The sequence below is a fragment of the Accipiter gentilis genome, chromosome 18 (assembly GCF_929443795.1).
Source record: "Accipiter gentilis chromosome 18, bAccGen1.1, whole genome shotgun sequence".
Lineage (NCBI taxonomy): Eukaryota > Metazoa > Chordata > Aves > Accipitriformes > Accipitridae > Astur > Astur gentilis.
The window spans coordinates 11,141,112-11,159,959 of NC_064897.1; the positions used below are offsets into that span (position 1 = coordinate 11,141,112).

Sequence of the window (18,848 nt, forward strand, 5' to 3'; positions counted from 1 at the left end):
GGAGCATCTAAGGTAACATAAAAGCACTTCACAATATCCCAGGCATTAAATACTATCCTTATTCTCACCATCTATCTTTCCATCACGTGTTTAACAACATTAACATACTTCAGGATCACTGTCAATTGTCTGAAGTCATCTGGCATGAAATGGAATGAAAATGGCTATAAAAACGTAGGGGAGCAATGCACTGACTAGCACAATGGGCATCACCTCTTCCCAAGGATGGAAAACTCAGATGACACAGGGAAACTACACATATTTGGTGGTACTGACTCCAGCTCGGTGTCTTTCACAAATTCCAAACACTACAGAAATACAAAGTTGGCCTTGCCGCTCCATGTCCCACCAGCAATCACAGAAATACTTTGACTTTATTGTCCACTGTTACTTGCTTATTAACTGGAATTGGCTGGGCAAATGAAAAAGATAACTGAACCACAGTAGAAACGTGAGACAAAGTGGGGGTAAGTGGGGAATCCACCTGACTAGGTCTGAGCTAATCACCCTCAGCTCCCTTTATAAAAACTAGAACGAAACCTGCAACTTTAGGCCAGATGAATTATACACGTTAGGCATCCATGGCTAAAGATGACTCTCATCCCACTGTCCTGAGTATAAACCAGGAAAAAAACTAGCTAGTCTGTGCTCAGCATGTCTATGTCATTTGTTAAATTTTGTGTTTGCAGGTTAATTTTTTAAAGTGAAATGTATCTGTCCTCTCTGAAGTTCATGAAAAATACACATTTCCTTTTTTCTTGCTGCACAAGTAAGATGGAAAGTGACTTTGTCTTCCTCAAAGCTGTACAACTGGTAAGGCATACAGCTACATTTTCAGCACAGAACATGTGGGAAAGGGCATGTAACTCCCCCCACAGTTGCCTGCAAATTACTTTGGATTTGTGTAGAGAACATACATGTTAACATAGAGTAGAGTGTGAACCCAAGGAAAATGAAGACAAACACTGACAGCTGGCCAATCTTGCCCTTCTTTACTGTGTTTGCCTCAAATATAGTATGTTTGTAAGAATGTGTGAAGTACTTCTGAAAAAACAGTTATACTCTATTTAGTTTTAACAAGCAAAGGAACATACAACTTACAGTTCCCTTCAGAAGAGTCTGATTTACTAAAATTCATGGAGAAACATCAGCAAATTCCCAGGAGGAGTTAGATAGATAACTAACTTATTCAATATCTTGTAAATTTTGGAACATGGCTATTTCATTCAGATTGTTTTTTGCATATGTCCAAGGTTACACTGATTTTATATAATCATTTCTTCTTAAATTTTATCTTCAATTAATGTTCCAAAACGAATCAGACCAATGCTTATACCATACATGGCATTTTTCTTCCAACAGTGGGTTGTTACCACATTTCAGAAGGACACTGACCACCAACTACGATTTCTTTTTCCAACCAAGATAGGATGTAGAACAGGGAATCTTTGCCGCCTGCGTCCCAGTAGTGACTGGCAGACAGCCTCTCTCATCCTCCTCGTAGGGAATTTTGAGGAGATTCACACCATTAGGATACAACGGACATATGCCGCACAGCTCATCCCCAATTAAGTAAGACCAATTATGGTAAGTTAGATCTTTGTCCTTCAAGTATACTTCTATTATGCCACTCTCAGCCCCATCCCCAGTATTTAATATACTGCAAGCACAGGAAGGATCCACTGGAGCTTGCCTTTGCAGAAGTAAGAACTATGACTGGGAGACAACAGTCATCCTGAAAGGCCTTTTGCTTCAATTTGCTGTGCAGGAGGATTATACTGATTTTAATGAGCTTAGGATAAGTAACGTCCTAGAGGACATACATCACAAATTTTCTCATAAGACTGAAAAAATCTTACCTTCCAGTATTGCTTATAGTTAGTGTCATTGTCCAAATTGTTTCCCTTAGAATCACTGTTCTTATAGATGACACCTATCAGTGTCATCACTAACAGCTTTTTAGACTTTTGACCCTCCTTGAAAGTAAAGCATTGTATAAACTGTAAATTGCTTTGACTAACAAGACTGGTAACAAATATGACGTGTTCAGGGACAGTATAATGCGTACTAGCAGGACCACATGGCATCTGGAGTCGCGGGGGGAATGACTTGTTTTAGACTTCCACAGTTAACTGTAACCTCTTTAAATTGAATTGCCATTTCTGCAGTAGCAGAAACAAGCAACCCCAAAGATGATATCTATTCTCATTGGCCTAGAGGAAATCTAAGAAGTTGTCAGCGGTATTATCCTCTGTCCCTCTCCCCCCTGCCTGCCTTCCATATTCCGATGGCTGTTTATGAGCTCAGCTGTCATTCTTTGCGCCAGGGAAAGATAGATGGGACACACCAACCCCAACCTAAGTGACCTTTGGATGTGACAAGATTTTTAGGTCAGTCCCGCTAAATGGAAGCCTTGGTGTATCGAGGCTCGCCTCAGGGTGAAATTTCCAGTGAATTTATTATCTCCCAATGCCCTTTGGACTGCTTCCCACCATCAAACACCATGGCAGCACTCGGAACAGGAAGAAATACATTAACTGGAATCTGATCGTTTTAAAAGGTTACAGCTGCCCAAATATAATTTAATTTCATACTTGCCCTTTGAGGGTTTGGTGTATATTTTCATTTTATGACTGCAAATGATAAAGCTCTTAAGATTCCAGGCAATAAAAAGGAAAAGGGGGGAGAAAGTATTTTAAGGGTTAGAAGTCTATTCAGTTCATAGTCAATGAGCAAAGTGACAAATCAGCTTTTTTTAAATCTAACATTTCCTCATTTTTTTTTTAGTATTCATTCCTTTCTACACTTGATCGTGAACAATACCTTTTAGTGAAATCAAACCTGTAATGCCACCCAGTCCGATACGAAAGAAACATTTGACATTCAAGCATCTACCTATCCGACATCCATTAAAGACCTGATTCAGAGCAGAAATTAATGTGAAGTGAAATGAAGTTATCTGAATAAACCAATGCAAAAAAAAAAAAAAAATAAAAAAATCAATCAGACTTAAGAAATTGCTTACATTTAAGTATAACACTTTGAGTTTTAACTGGGTAGGCCATGGCTCATTGTAGAATCTCTTCTTCTCTAACTTCTTCTGTCTGAGCTCAGGTCATGTATACAACTTCATCTACCCACACCCACTCAGTATAATAAAAATCAGGGTACCCAACACTGCTTTTGGGGCAGCATTCTATTTGCTTACTCCCACACCTGTGCAATAATTAAATTCTAATGCATGAGTATATGGGATATGACATCCTAGTACACAACACGAAATGCTGGGAAATTATGCTCATTCTCTCTTTTTCCCACTTAAAGGGAAAGCAAGCACCACACACTGAAACGCAAGCTACCACACAAATGTGAGCATGGCCAGCTTGGACTAGAGGTAGGAAATGCTGAGCACTCACATCTTTCACTGTATCCAGTGAAAACTGAGTTACCGAATGAACGCCACCTCACCATCAAACATTCTGATACAATTCTGATGACCGTTTCCTTTCCACAAAACTAATCACAGGAAAAATAAAACAGCTGTGGAAAGGAGGAAGGATTAAGTGTGAATGTTGTATATCCTATTTTCAAAGCCACCGTAAGAAATTAATTATTTCTGGGCTCCCAAATCCCTTCAGGCCTCTTTAAAAATCTTATCCAAACATACATTGATACATACCATCCGAATTACTTTTGCCACCAGTATATTAGACCAGCAAGAAGCGAGGCTGCCATGATAATGGGAATGGGATGAGTAGGACTGATTGGCCTAAACCGAACTATATTCCAAGGCAGTTATTGGTGACACAGCGGGACAGTGATTTAAATGTAAGCTATACATATGTGACATACTGCTTACGCTAAACGTCAATAAGCCCTGAGTTTGTAAAGTAAACACTGAAATATTGAACAAATACCAGTGCAGAACTACTGTGGAGAAAGTCAGAGATGTGTAAGGACAGTTTAACCTACTACAAAATGTAGCACACCTATTAGTGTTTCTATTGTGAATGTTCTAATTTTCAGAAGTCCAGAGTTTGATGGTAAAATCAACATTGGCGATAAAATAGGACTTCCGTCATGTTCTTTTGCCGAAGTCAGCTAGATCCATTTGGTTCCCTTAATGAAGTAAGTACGCTGCTGTATTCTATGGGAAATGGCCCCAAACACTTCAATAACACTATCACAAGCTGTAATGTTTTGGTGCATTAACGGCGAATACACTGTTGTAATTTGTAAAGAGTGTTTTGAGCCATGAAAGGGAAAAGAAAAATCCGGAAAAGAAAGTGGAAAGGCTTTGTTGCCAGGTGCTATTTTCACACTCCAGCGTGGAGCGAAGCGTATAGCCTGCAGAGCAGACACTTCACCTTCAGAAGGGCAGAGAGCGGCTGGCCTTGCTGCCCAGGTGTGCTGGGGGCCAGCCGGCCCTCCCCAGCACAGCACCCATGCGGGGGCACACCGGGATGCTGCTCCTCGGGCCCCTGCGCGCACCAGGCGGGGGCGGGTACCACCCCTCGTAGCACCCCACGTCTCTGAGGGACCAACCTCGTTCCCTTGCACGCAAACCGCCAGCCCCAGGCCCCTCTGGGAGAGACAGATACCTTACCTATAGGAAGGAGCTGAAAAAAGGCACTCTGCAGCAGTCCCCCAAGACAATTCGACTCCCTCAACATGCCACAAACAGACTGCCCCTGTCAGCTGCTGCTGGTGCAGTATGTGGCATAGCTGTGGTTACTAAACTCAAGTACGGCTCGCAACATGGGTAGAAGATTCTGCTGTAGTGCGGATTTTAAGTAGGGAGAGCAATCACTCTAAACAGCAAGACGCAGAGGTGCAGATATAGCTGGAAAATGCTTTTAAAAATCTCAGTTTCTACCACCGTGAGAGCATTTGAAACTTTCTTACTGCTTTCATGTTGTATTGATAATCATAGGATACTGATTTCAAAGCTTCTTCCAGCTTAAAAACACACACTGACTTTCAAGTACGTTTTTCTTTCTTGTATATGTGCTTTTTATTTTGCTTTTTAGTTTGGTTTGTATGTTTGTCCATTAGGGAAAGACAATTCACACAGTAGCTTGCTGACAGCCCTGCTCTCTGCAATTCTATAGTTTGTCAGTCTCTGAGATAGATGACTTAACAAATTTGCAGTATATTTCTGGTTGGGCAAGTTATCTGTGATGTGACCAGTCTCTATGGCTAAGGAGTTAAGGCATGTAAAGCCAGTAGTCTGCAATACTTCTCTCCTTAGCTGTTTAATGAATGGACAGGAACAGAAGCAGACCATTGGTAAAAACGGCAAACAAATAAGGTAATTATGCAGAGCGAAAGGGATACTTAGAAGCTAGTCTAGGAATTAGACTCAAACTCAAGAGACCAGCAGAGCTCATGTGGGTTACAAACTTAGAAGTTAGCCCTGAGGACCACTAGGAGCTACAGGTACTGCTGCCTCCAAATTTTCTTGTTCAGATTGATCTTACAAAATCCACTGGAGTGGAAAACGGTAAGAACCTCTGAAAGAAGAAAAAGAATTTGAGGAAACTGAGCCTAGGTATTGGGGAAATAATTGCACTCTGAATTTAACCTCAGGAACAGGCTGATGCTATCTACACCTGACAGAATAATTAAGTTTGACACTCTGAAAGTTACATCCCCAGATACTACGGTATCTTCGATAGAGCCAAGTTCAACTGATGACTTTGGAAAGAAAACAAACAGAACAAGCATCCTGACCTCAGTAAGTTTGTTGTCTAATACTTACATCTACAGTAACTACGTATTTCACAGTTTCAAACTGTGCCTAATATTAGCCTCCATTCATAAAGGGTGCTCAAATATCCCAGCTGGTAACAGATAACTGTGGCAAGGAATCAGACATAAGAAAGACAGGATGAGAATAAGAGCACAAGGACTTTTAATGGCTTGCACTGCTTTTGCCGTATGCAATGTATATTACTGGCCAGTGATACTCTCCCCATGTACACATTTAGTATGCTGTTTGTTTATTTCTATCCCATTCTGCCCCGTCAATTGGCAATGACCTAAAACTTTGGAGAAAAAAGAATGGTCATAAACAAGACTGCAGTAAGAAATAACACATAAACTGAAATTCTTACACGTTCCTATATTAGACCAATCTGCATCTAACAACAAACCATGTCATATGACCTAGGTACAATCAAAGCTAGCAAGATTTCAAGGGAGATTTTCTTGTGTTAACTTTTGGGATGCATGAAATGTAGTAATTTGATTTGTGGACCTAAAGGAGAGAGTGAGTGTCAGTAAATAGTTCTGTGCAAGTCAGCTTTTCTCACTGTTGTTGTTTGTAGCATTGTTCTGCAAGCTCTGAAGAGTGTGCGTGTTAGTGATTTGCAGTTTTCCTGTGTGTTTGTCTGTCACGATGTTCTGCTGAGGCACTGTAAATATACACTATTGGCAGAGCTCAGCACGAAGACAATGAATTCCAAAAATATCCAGAAAAATTCACTAGTCTGACTGCAGCTTCGTGTTTTACAGGAGGCCCACAGCCCTCAGTTTATGGTTTCCGAGTGAGTCCCCCCGCAGCCAGCCAAGCCCCACTCAGTGTGGTTTCCCGTTCCCCCCCCCCCCCCCCATGGACCATTTGCTCAGGATTATACAATCTTATTTGCATGATTATATAATCTTCTTTTCAGCAACATCCCTCTGAAAAGAGCAAACAACATAATAGGAAAACCAGTAGCATAAGCCAACTATTTCAAAACCCAGTGTCTGGAATGCACAAAGAGCAAAAAGTAGGAAAAAAAAATAAAATAAAAAAATGTTTTTTTGGTTTTGTTACCAGATTTTTCATCCAGACTTTTCCAGGGAGAATTAATTCCAAACGAATGCAAGCCATGAAACACCGCATTCTGTGAAACACAAACACTTCACAGGTTTGCTGTGTGGCCAATGGAGGGAGGGAGGCGTCGTTTTGGTTATCTCAAGGTGTATGTAGGAAGGCGGCTATTTACTTCTTTCTGAACAGAAGCTACTTCGGGGAAGTATAAGACAATTCTCAGATGTTTGGTCCCCCCCCCCCCCCGGTTTAAGACTCTGGCAGACAGGTGTTGCCACTGCTGCTATTTTGACACGGGTTTTGTCCCGCAGCTGGCTGAACTCATAACGTTGACACCACCATTCTAACCATCAAGTCCCAGTTATATCGCACGGAAGAATAAACAAAGTGTTAGCTGACATATATGCCTCCACTCCTCGAGTCTGCTCTTCTTTTATACGCTTCAGACTTTCTCCTAGACAGGACGCTGTGTAAGTGAAGACTGTCATATTCCAATCTGCAAACAGGCTCTTCTGCTGGCTGCTAAAACTACTTATGATGTCAGTTACTTCAGCAATATTCATCTAAAATTAATGCCTTATAAATAATCAAGGAGTAATCTGCTTCCGTCTGTCAGGCTAACCCCAAAAAGAAAGAAGTGTAACATTTTTGCGAGAGAAAAGAAATTAAGGATGACCTGACCTCGCAAGTATGCTTGCCAGACAGTTACACACTCTTTCTTGCATGACCTATTTTTCCCTGCTCACACCGCAGAGATGTTTCAAACAAATGGCCAGTAATTCAGACTGCTTGAAACACAGAGGGTTGCCACCCAAACAAGACAGTTGGGCATCTTAATGGCTTTGTCAGGTTTCCAAAAGTTTTTAGTGACTTGTTATCTCTTTTCAAGTTGAAATAGAGCTCTATTTGTCTAGTCCGTAAAGGATAATGTCAAATGTCACACTCTTCCAGAATTTGGTGTACTGGGTATGGATCACAGCCTAATATTTTGTTGCGTATCACAGTGTGTGAATGGCCCGTGTGAAGAAGTATACCAAGTACATACATCTAGTATACTCGGTGGTTTAGTTAGAACACATACTAACATAAGGAATAACTTATAGCTAAAGAAATTATTTATAGCTTAAGTAAGCCTTCCTATAGCCTAAGTTCCAGGGCTGGAATACTTTCAACCTGCTTTTGAAAGATGCTCAGAACTATTGCCCATAAAATTCCCATGAGATTTAGAGAACATCTGTTTCTACTACTAGAATCAGATTCCGTACCAGTTATGAAGATCCGCATCACCTGTAGTATGAACTATTTAATACCTGTGATTTTCAACCTTTTTGCTTTGAGAACTCCACAACCTTCTTAGTAGAGACAAAGACTAATGTATCATGATATAAAAGCCTATCTACAACAGGTTAACTTTTCTGAGACACCTTTCAGACCCATTAAAAGTATTAATGGCCCCCTAGCAGAAAATCACTGAATTATACTATTATGAGATATTTAAGGTCACTACAAGAAAAAGGCACAGAAATGGTCATCTTTTGGTAATTCACAGAAGTCAAGAAGGTAAGAGAAAGCTTGAGACAGAGAAATACAAAGGAAAATGGAAACAACACAACAGATGAGGCGAAAGAAAAACAGAATAAATGCACGCATATGGAAGATAAGGCGAAGGACTGGGTTTCTTCACGCTGGGGCTTATATGTAAAGAGACAACAATATGAAGCTGAAGGCAGGCAAATAGGAAGTAACATGGAAAAGACACTGCTTGTGCTATTTCCATTGTCCAAATGTCAAACGCCTTCTGGGAACCCAGGGGGTGGGGGGAGGAGGAGTAATAGCTGTATAAGCATCTTGTAACAGGTTCTTCCTAAAGGGGATTTCTTGAAAACTGCTAGGCTCTGATGCTAGCCCATATGGGCTCAGGAAAGTCAGAGAAAATGCTGGCTGCACTTTTTCCAGGCTATTTGCATATGTTCTTTAGTATGCAGAATGTCTCTGTATGTAATTGAATTGTTGTTTTTGCCTCTATTAATACATATGCAAATGAGTCACTACTGCAGCTGTGCTGTATTAATCATATGTGTGCTTCTGTCTGTCTGCCCTGCAGGCTCAGGGTCGGAGGGAGGGGGAAGAGGGAATTCAGTCTCTTTAACCTACAAGAAAACTCACTCATGCAGACAGAGGTCTGCTAGCAAACAGCAGGCCTGAGTTACAACTGGAAGGAAGATAGGCTGGTCATTTTTCAGTCTTTTTCATTTTTCATAGATATGGATGGAATCTGAAAGTTATGCAGAAAGGACTGTTAATCTAGATAAAATGAATATGCTACCACTGCTAATTCTTTCCCCTGGAGGGCTGGGGAGGGAGTTATAATTTGACAACCCACAGAGTAGCCATGATATTGTTTTACCATGTGTATTTACTGCCTGTAAATGTCCACTGTATGTTCAGACACTCACAGTGTTCAATAAAATACAAAGCGTTTATATATAGTCTGTCATAATGATTGTCTTCTGTAAATTGATTGGATTCCAATAAAATGATGCGATCAAGCTTTTCATTCAAATCTACTTTGATACAATATATTGTGTTTACCCATAACATTGTATAAGATTATATCAAAGGCAAGTATGGGCTATTTAGACACCAACTACAAAGCACATTTACGCACCATGAACAAGATTTATTTGAACTGATATGTTTGGTGGTTCATGCTTTTACACAATCTATCACAATCTCTAGCTCTCAGCAGGCATCCAGAAAGTGAGGACTAGTTGCATCCTGGTGTTGTGAGGCTTGCTTTTGAGTTAACTGGGAAGAACCTTTTCCGTTTAAAAACAGGGATTGCTCAGAAATGCTCCTGGCACTCAACAGCCCCTCACTCAACACCTTACTTAGACAGTTTAATGAATATTTTCAAATCATCAAGACTTCATAATAAATAAGAAATCTTAGAAAGCTCAAACTTTTGAAGACAATGTACCCCACGCCCACAGAGAGATCTTCACCCTGTTTAGATGGCTGTAGCTTCAGTTCCATGAAGAGTACTATGTCCCATTTTTCTAGTTGAAGAACTGGACCTTGGTCTTCAGTGATCTCTTATAAAAATGGCCATCTTGGCTACTCATTTGCAGAACAGGTGGTGAATATCTAGTGGCCAACACATTCACTTACAAAGCCAGAAACAAGTAGTGGACAGAAGTAGGGAATATAGAAACTGCATGAATGTAGCAATTTTTAAAACTATTTAAAAGGGCATCCAACAAAAAATGTATACATATTATGTTGTTTTATTACTCCTATTATTATGATTATTTGTGATGGCCATCAGAAACAGCATAGGAATACACTGAGCTAATGGCAGATGGACAACTGCCATCTTTTGGTTATGCTAATATGAAATGTCGCTTTTCATGTACTTTGCTGGTTTTTTCCCCAGATGTGTGCGCTCACAGTGAAAAACTAATTCTACTTTTTTTATGCTTAAGTGGCTTGTATGAGTATTATAATACTGTAATTAAACTGCGCATTAATGATTCATTCCCTACAAATTAAGTCAGAGTCCTATTAATGAGAACAGGTAAAGTAGAAAAGCAAACAGTGAAAGGATACTGACTCTCACTGTTGAAACAGCTTAGATTGTATTTAAAGGTAGAGACTGCCCAGCAAATAGAAGGAATAACCTTGCACTGCTAAGAAATGGTTTACCTTCTTGTAGGCAAAGAACTGGTTATAGTAATATCCCAAAGAGGTCATGAATGTAAATTACAGAGTAAATGAATAATGGATAAAGTATTGCCATCTCTTGGCTACATTCCGTAGAGACAATAATGGGGCATCAGACTTTTCTTCTCAATCAGAAATAATTCATATGCCTTTGCAGCTCTGGCAAGTTGGCTCCCCAATACAAGGAAAGAATAAAGCTTTCAGTATTCAGATGTACCACTACAGTGTTCGTACAGATTTTTTCAGGGTCTTCTTTCACAGATTTGAGGCATTATAACACTGGAAGGCCAACTGCTTAATCTGGTCAAAACTGGTTATGTCTACAGATTATAGTAAGAAATCAGAAAGAGATATGCCAAAAAAAAAAAAAAAAAAAAAAGTGCTTGATAATTAATGCATGAAAATGCAGTGCCATCTCTTTAAGAGAGGTGAAGTTCTATCATCAGCAACACTTGAACAAATGAAACTTAAGGAGATGCTTCAGTGAAATAACCTGAACTGGCAAGTGGAGAGATGTAGCTCATCGCTGCAATGGTGCAGAAGCCAAAAGGAAGCTAGTAGGCAAGAAAAAAAAATGGTATCTGACTGAGCAGGCAGTCCTCATGCTTTTTGTTTCATGGGCAACAGATATTTTATGTAATACTCATATGATCATTGGAACAGTCCATCTTCTGATCAGTCATTGTATACTTGTTAAATAGCTCTATGCTTTCTGTTTCCTTCAAGTAAAACAAACATGGAGACCACAGATGATTATGTGACCTTTAAGGTATCTAGAAGCAAGGTTTTCCGAAGGAAAAATTCTAATGAGTCAGACACCTAGATAATAGCAAGATGAACAACTCTGAGAAGCACTTAAACTCCAAATGGGTTTAACTTTTCTCAAAATCTAGCCACTTATGTCAGTGCCTGCATGTGGCCCAAATTCTTCTGAAAATGTGGTCCAGACTGTGTATGATAAATTCCACTGAAAATCAGTCCTTGTTACGCATCTTCCCACACCACTGAAAAGAACAGGTTTGTAGTAAGAAAAAAAAATTGACCCAAGTACTTAACAAAGAAAGTGCAGAGTAAAAAAAGTTGGTCAAATTATTTTTCCAGATATGTTTGAGGTGTAAATCTGCTCATTGTTTTTATACAAATAGCCAAAGACAATCAAACAGGATTCTTCAAATGGCTGGTCTCCAGAACAGAGACCCAGCTGAAATGCTTTCACACTCATATGCTGAGATGAGGTTCTCTTGATCTGTATAGTGACAGGTTTGGTCATAACGTTGAACACAACCACCACTAATCATGACATCCAGCTTCATGCTAAGATGAAGAAGGAAGAAAGTTTGACTGTGGGCACTCAAAACTTTCTGGGGTGTTTTTCCAAGAGCAGATGTTTGCAGGAAGTCTGTATTGCATCAGACTACTATACTGTTTTGACAGGACACAAAATGTCCATATAGTAACTACACGGTCAGCTGTCATTATACATCCAGCGTTATCTTTCAGTATAGTTATGGGTATACACAGCATTTGTATTACTGCCAATTAATCAGTCGTTGTCACTATTTGGTTATCAAACAAACAATCTGGGAAATCTGAACCATTCGCACTCCCAGTGGTGCAGATTCCTCTCAATTTTCAGATGGGGTGATCGGGTCCTTTGTTTCCTACTGCTCAGAAAGAACTCAGGAATTATTTTTTCCGCAGAAAAGAAACCGCCAGATGTAATTTTATACTGAATTTGCTCAGAAACATCTATTTCATACTACGTATGCTCCAGATGACCAGTATTAGAATAATCACTTCAGTTTACTTTGTGTAAAACTTGTTACACGATATCTGTGCTTACAGCTTTGAATGCTGATCTTCAAGACAGAGGAATTTAAATCCCTCATGGGCTGAACCATATAGGAAAACATCATGTCCATATAATGCGTACAGCAGTACTTTCGATTCATTAGCCTTATTCAGTAAAACACAGTGGCAAGGCTAAGCTCAGTTTTGTTCCCATTCCTCTGAAACAGGATCACTATGCTGCATCACTGTTGAAGAACAAGACCATATGAAATTTATAGGGGGAAAAACCAACATAAGAAACTCATGTGCTAACCAAGAGGGACTTTACTGCAATGAGGGTGTATTTTAAAATGACACTTCACACAATGTTTGGGACTGAATCTCCCCATTAACATTAGAGAGCTAAAAACCTTTTTTCAAATGGCATTTATGTCATTAAATGTGGGTATGAGTGAATATGCAGGGCAGATAGACAGCTCTTTATCAGAGGACAGGTTCAAGCATGCACGGTGTTAATTCCAGATTCTCCAACATGGCCCCATCCATCTACTCCTTTTGCAACATCTAACAATGTGAGTTTTAGTTTCCATTCTTATTGAGTCATTAGTCTCTCTGTGGATACTGGAAATAAAGGCAATCACGTATGGCTAATTGTGGCAGATATCGGATGACAGAATCTGTATACCCCAGTGGGGACTCAAAGGCAGGGAGAGCAACGGAGGGCTTCAGATTACGAACCCGTCAGTGGGAATCAACAGGGCATTTCAAAATGGGAGATTACATTTTCACTGACAAAGAGTATCTTTGCCACAGGAAAACAATCAGGTGTTAGCTGTAATAAATACAGCGTGGACTTCATTTACAAAATGAAAATTCAATTTTGACAACCAGGGATAAAAAAGTACTTCCTGTTGATCTCACAGTACACTACTAAAGCCATGCCTGACTTAAAATTCTCTAATGAAATAACAAATAAATGTTTATCGCTATATAAACAAACAAGAAAAATTCCTTGGCTTTGTCTTCACCAAGATAACATTGTGTACCAAATTCTGCTGGGAGCAACAAACTGAGCATTGTGTCAGGTTCTTTGATCTCCCCTGAAAACTACTGCTTTTAGTATACAAAGCCTGAAAGATGAGTGATAGGGAGGATAGAAAAAGAAGACAAGAAGGAACATTGTACTTTTCTGACCTTCTGCTGTCTGATGACCAGATGACAGAGGGTTTGCAGGGAACACTATGGTTACATGTAATGTCTCAAATAAGAAGGGTTCCTCCTTGCAAGAGACTGTAATGGCTGCACATTCACTCATGCCATTTAAAGGTGGTTTTGGACCAGTTCTTCATGACAAACATCATAAAAGTTTCTTCCTGACTGAAGAAACAGTCATCACTGAGCTAAACTGTATTTGAACAGAGTTTGGAAGACACAATCCTTCTAGGCTAGCAGCTACACTAGATTCAGCTCCACTCATGCTAGCATGGGTGAGAGTCCATTCTGAGTACTGTATCATAAAACCTTTCTCAAAGCACATCTAGTGTACCTGACTCTTTCAAATGGCACCAGAAATTAAGAGGCGTGTCCAATTTCTATTCAACAGGTTGCACTGATAGCTAAAAATCACCATTAAGATGTGAAGAAAGACAACTTTAAATTTCTTCCAGCATATACACACCCTTAGAGATCAAGTCTGGAATATTTGAAGGAGTCTACAGAGCTAGTAATTTCAACCTCTCCCACCGACTGGCTGCCAAACTCTCCCTTTAATTCCAGACTAAATAATGTGTAGCAAAACAACATAGGTGAACTTGGTCAATACTTGCATTTTAATGTTCTCCTTTGCACAGAAACAAGAGGCCTTTGAGGTTTTCAAATTTTCCACAACCTAAACTCATCTTAAGATATTTATGAAGTCAGTCACATTTGCACAAAGTCCACCTTTTTATAAGGAAACTGTCACTGGGATAAATTGTATTTTAATCAGAATACTTCAGCCCACCACATGCAGAGATACAGCCCAAAGCTGGTCCTGAAATGAAAGTAAACGATCCTCCCAACTTACTGGAGCACTGATGCATTATTTTAGCACTAGCTTGAAGGACCGCAAAAACAAGTAGAATTAGACTCAGACCTCTATTTTCTCATTGCTAACTAGCTCAATTTTTGTTTGTCCTCCCTCCCCCCCCCTACTTCTTCCATATGTGTGTTCATATGTGTTGGGCTATTATAAACACTTTATCAATACTGACGTTACTCCTCAAAATTCATTTCAGAGGGATGACTTTTATGGCTCCCATGATTCTTAAGCCGCCTACAGTATTTGTAACTCACAGAATCAGAAACTAACACACAGACAGTGTAGCTTTTCATACGAAGGCACAATAGGAATGAATGTATTAACCTCTGCGGTGCATGGAATGTGTCAGCTTACACACTGGCAGCTATTTCTGTGAAACTCAGCTAACTTCCGCTGGCTGTGTTAAAATAAAAAAAAAATTAAAAAAAATCTTCCCCAGAACTATGTCCCACGCTCTCAAATGCTGGCCAAACAACTGAAATATCTGATGTTGCAGAGAGTCTACTTCATACTGATGCTGGCCAAACCGAGTTTGAGAATGCATTTTACACGTACTGTTTATAAATGCTGAGCTTTTCCAAGCAGGTATAAAGCTCTGCTGTTCCATGTGACTTGGCAAATAATAATGAGCGTGGAGGCAAATTAGCAATGGAGAGTATGGGAGGGTTTTTTGTTTCTACAAAAGAGTGTCAATCCAGTTTTTGCAGAACTAGAGATAATTTGGATCTTGATTTCATTTTAGTTCCAAATTTGACCTGGCTTCATCCTACCAGCAAAGCATACGTGGCAGGTAACAAAATTCAAACTGCGGAGATGGACATCACATTTGCTTAATTCCAATGACTGGACAAGGGTTGCGGGGATCAGGAATACCTGAGGAACACCTGCACTGCTATCATTAAGACCCATGGACACCCTAATACCTCCTAAATTTAGAATGATATTGGGAGTTTTGAATCAGACACATCTGGCTACCAGGCCAACTCTTTCACATAGCTCAAAAAAAATAAAATTCTTTAGTATCTTTCCACCTGTTTTCTAATTTACTATGTTAAAATAGTATAAACGCTAACTATCTGCACTACAGCAGTGCCTAAAAAGTGCTGGGTACCATAAAACACTGTGGGAGGGGCCAATCATTGCTCTGAAGAGCTTACAGCCTAGAAGGACATAATCACGTTAAGCGACTTTTAAGCAGTTTAAAAGTGCTTGTCAGGACAGAGCTTTGCTGCCCGGCAATGCGCTTCCTTTTGCTGGTTTACACCTAGCCAGCCTCTACAGCCTGCATCAGAACTGTCTAATGGAAAAGACAAGCAAACATACTGCTCTGCAGAAATCTGAAGTACAAACCTAAAAGTAGTTAACTTGACAATAAAGACACAAAAATGTAACAAGAAGCTCTCTCGAGGTAAAAGAAAAATGTATGTGATTTGACTATTATTTTGCTTCAGATGCAAACTTTATGCCAAGAGAACAGACCAAACCCCCTGTTAATTGCATTGTGTTCAAATGGAAGAGAAAACTGGTTTTTGTATTTACTTAACCTTTGCCTCTTCTGCATTGTTTTCGGACTTACCTGCAGTTGGAGTGGGCCTAAGCCTGGTGTTGCTGCGGCAGCAGCTGCCATGGTAGTTGGGATCAGCTGAACAGGGTAAGGGTCACCTAAGTAAGAGAATAATAGAGGCGTCAGCACCTTTTATCTACTCTCCACCTGCAAATTAAAGTCCTGCATTCACTCTTTCCAAAAGCCTTCTTTTGTGTGCCTTGTTGAGGCCTAATGAAAAGCTCTATTGTGCAGCCTTTTACTAACACTCTTTTCACAATTCTGGCTGAGAGAGGAATGTGAATAAAAGGCACAAGCAATTAAGGCGGAAACCTCATCCTTTTTCATGATGTATTTAGGGAAATGGAAAAAAAAAGTGCACATTGATCAGAAGGCTGCACTTCAAAAAAAAAAAAAAAAAAAAAAAAGGAAAGAAAGAAGATGGGGGTGGAGGAGAAGAAAAGGAAAACAGTACAACCTTGATAAGATCACAGTGTTAGAAGGGGACAAATTTACAAGCTTGTCCAGAATATGAAGTTAACCAAATTCTGCTCCCTGTTAGTAAACTGAGCCTCACACAGATCAGAAATGGCACTCCCTTGACTACTGTGTTTTCTTTTAGGTGAGGGGAAAAATAAAAAAAATCTTGCTTTAGTTTCAGAGTTTGATCCTACAGCAGGAAAAAGCATGTGAGGTTAAGTGAATCAGACACAAGCCTCCAAAATCCCTGCGCCAACTCCACTTCATGACTTGTGATTCAATTTTTCTTCTGAGGGAAAACTACTTTAGTTTTAGTAAGAACTGCATTGTGCTGCATGAGATAAAGGGACCCAGTAAAGGTTTAAGAAAAAGTTGCAGGCATTTATAAAGGAAAATTACCTGAGATGGCAAAAATCAAGATGGAGACAGGCATGTTTTAATGTTATGGAGTGCTCACTTTTGGTCACTCCCTACATACCTGATTTGTTAAAATAAACTTCGTACTAGCCCATCAACAAAACTATTAAGAAAAGTGGTTAAAAACAAAAAAAAGTTACACACATTATATTGCTTCTCCAAATGATAAAATGTTTAAGCACTTTCCACTCAAATAAGGATCACCAGGGCATTTCTGTATGTCCCTACGTTCTGGTAGCGTGCATGATTTCTGTAGCATTAAAACAGCCACTTGAAATGAGACTATGGAAAGGGAAGAACACTTTATCAGGAAAATCTACCTAAATGTTCCTGTACATTTCACTAGAGAGGTAGATTAAAAGTTTTCTTCCTTTATTGTGCTTTTTTGAGTGAACTGGGAAGAAAAAAGATAAATTGAGAAGGCAATGCAGGCTGTTCTGTACAATCATTATTAGTTATTATTAAAGTTCATAATGGTATCAAGCCTAAGTTACAGGAAACAGAAAACAAAGGGAAAGAAATTTATCTCATGTTTTTGAAATGTTAGAAAGAAGCTGTGTTGGTGTATACACATTCAGGAAAACTGCTAATGTTTATTTTTCCCTTTTATAATGCAACCTTCTTTACAGAGATCTTTTCATTCACGCATTTTGATCTCCTGTTAAGAATTAAATACCATAACTTCTAGAAATGGAGGGCCAGAAAAAAAACTGGGCTGGCAAAGCATCTTAACTGATATTTAACTTCAATAAGCACGCCTGCTTATATTTAAGAACATCTTGAATAATGCTTTGCTGACTGAAGCCTCACAGCCTTTCAAGGCTGGCCACTCAAGCAATGGGAATCCAAAGGTCCAGCCAGGCATCCCCATTCACAAATGGGGATTTGCACCAGCACCAGGCCACAACTTCTCCATTTAGTTATTTATCGTCAAGGGGCAACAGATTTCCTGACTTGCTTGGGTTTCTTTCCCCAGAGGATGCCATTGTTTCACAATTTCCAATTTTACTTTGCTTTAACTGAGGCATCCACTTTCCATTTCATATCACAGACTGAATTAAAAATTTCTCTGACTTGAAATTTTCTGCAGAGTTATCTTGTGATCCAAGCAGTGGGCCTTAAACATTTGAGGACACGAAGAACAAAGACTGTGGTCAAAGACTCAGGGTCAATGGTGTTTAGCTGCTTCCACACCACTAGCAGCTCAAAGGCTAATCCCAGTATCATTCTGAGAGACTCTTCTCCACAAGAGGACTTTTTTTCCAAGAACCAGCCATGAAACAATATAAAATTATTAATTTCTCAACTGCAAAGAAAAGAACAAGGGAAAAGTTTTTCACTAGAATGTTGTTTTTGCAGCCCATTAAAATCTTTAGTTACGAATTATTTGTATTAAAATGTACCTATTAGAAGATTAACTTCCATGCACTATCCCACATTCCTCTCTTCTCCACATACATGTATAAGCCTCAGGCCATCGTCCCACAACCTCATGCTAATTAATACATCCCACTATTCTCACCTTCCTAAGCAGCTAGGCAGATTCTCATTACCCTCATCTGTTGTGGTAATTCCTATCCTTTACAGTTCATTTGGTAGATATATCAAGGAGATGCTTGCGAGAGAAGACATGGACATGCATACCCCACGGCCAGGGGCATGGTCACAACCACTGGCTCTGGTGGTGTAGGTAATGCCTCTGGGACTCTTTAGGACATGATGCTGGAAAGCAACTACTATACCAGTACATGCTAACACTGTTTTTCAGAACTCTAAGGAAAAAGCTCAAATTCATCCTAAAACCAAATTATAGCTGTGCAGAGCTGGGCTCTCCTGTCTACCAGGTTGGTTTTTTGTTAGTTCATTCTTCAAAGGGTTTTACATTTTTCCAGGGCTCCAAAGTATTTTTAACAAACAAAACCAACAAACAAAACCGAAAGGCTTCTGTAACCTAGCATGAACCTTTGGATCATTATGCCTTGGTAATACCTTCTGCT

General features: G+C 39.6%; 1 protein-coding gene across 12 annotated transcripts in view; it reads right to left on the reverse strand.

Annotated features, from left to right (window-relative positions):
- Positions 1 to 18,848, reverse strand: part of SOX5 (SRY-box transcription factor 5) — a 648,311-nt gene that overhangs the window by 71,602 nt on the left and 557,861 nt on the right. For all 12 annotated transcript variants that reach the window (XM_049822486.1, XM_049822487.1, XM_049822492.1 and 9 more), the window contains one exon: positions 15,988 to 16,073. In XM_049822486.1, the coding sequence (XP_049678443.1) occupies positions 15,988 to 16,073 (86 nt within the window). The remainder of the gene's footprint in view (positions 1 to 15,987; positions 16,074 to 18,848) is intronic.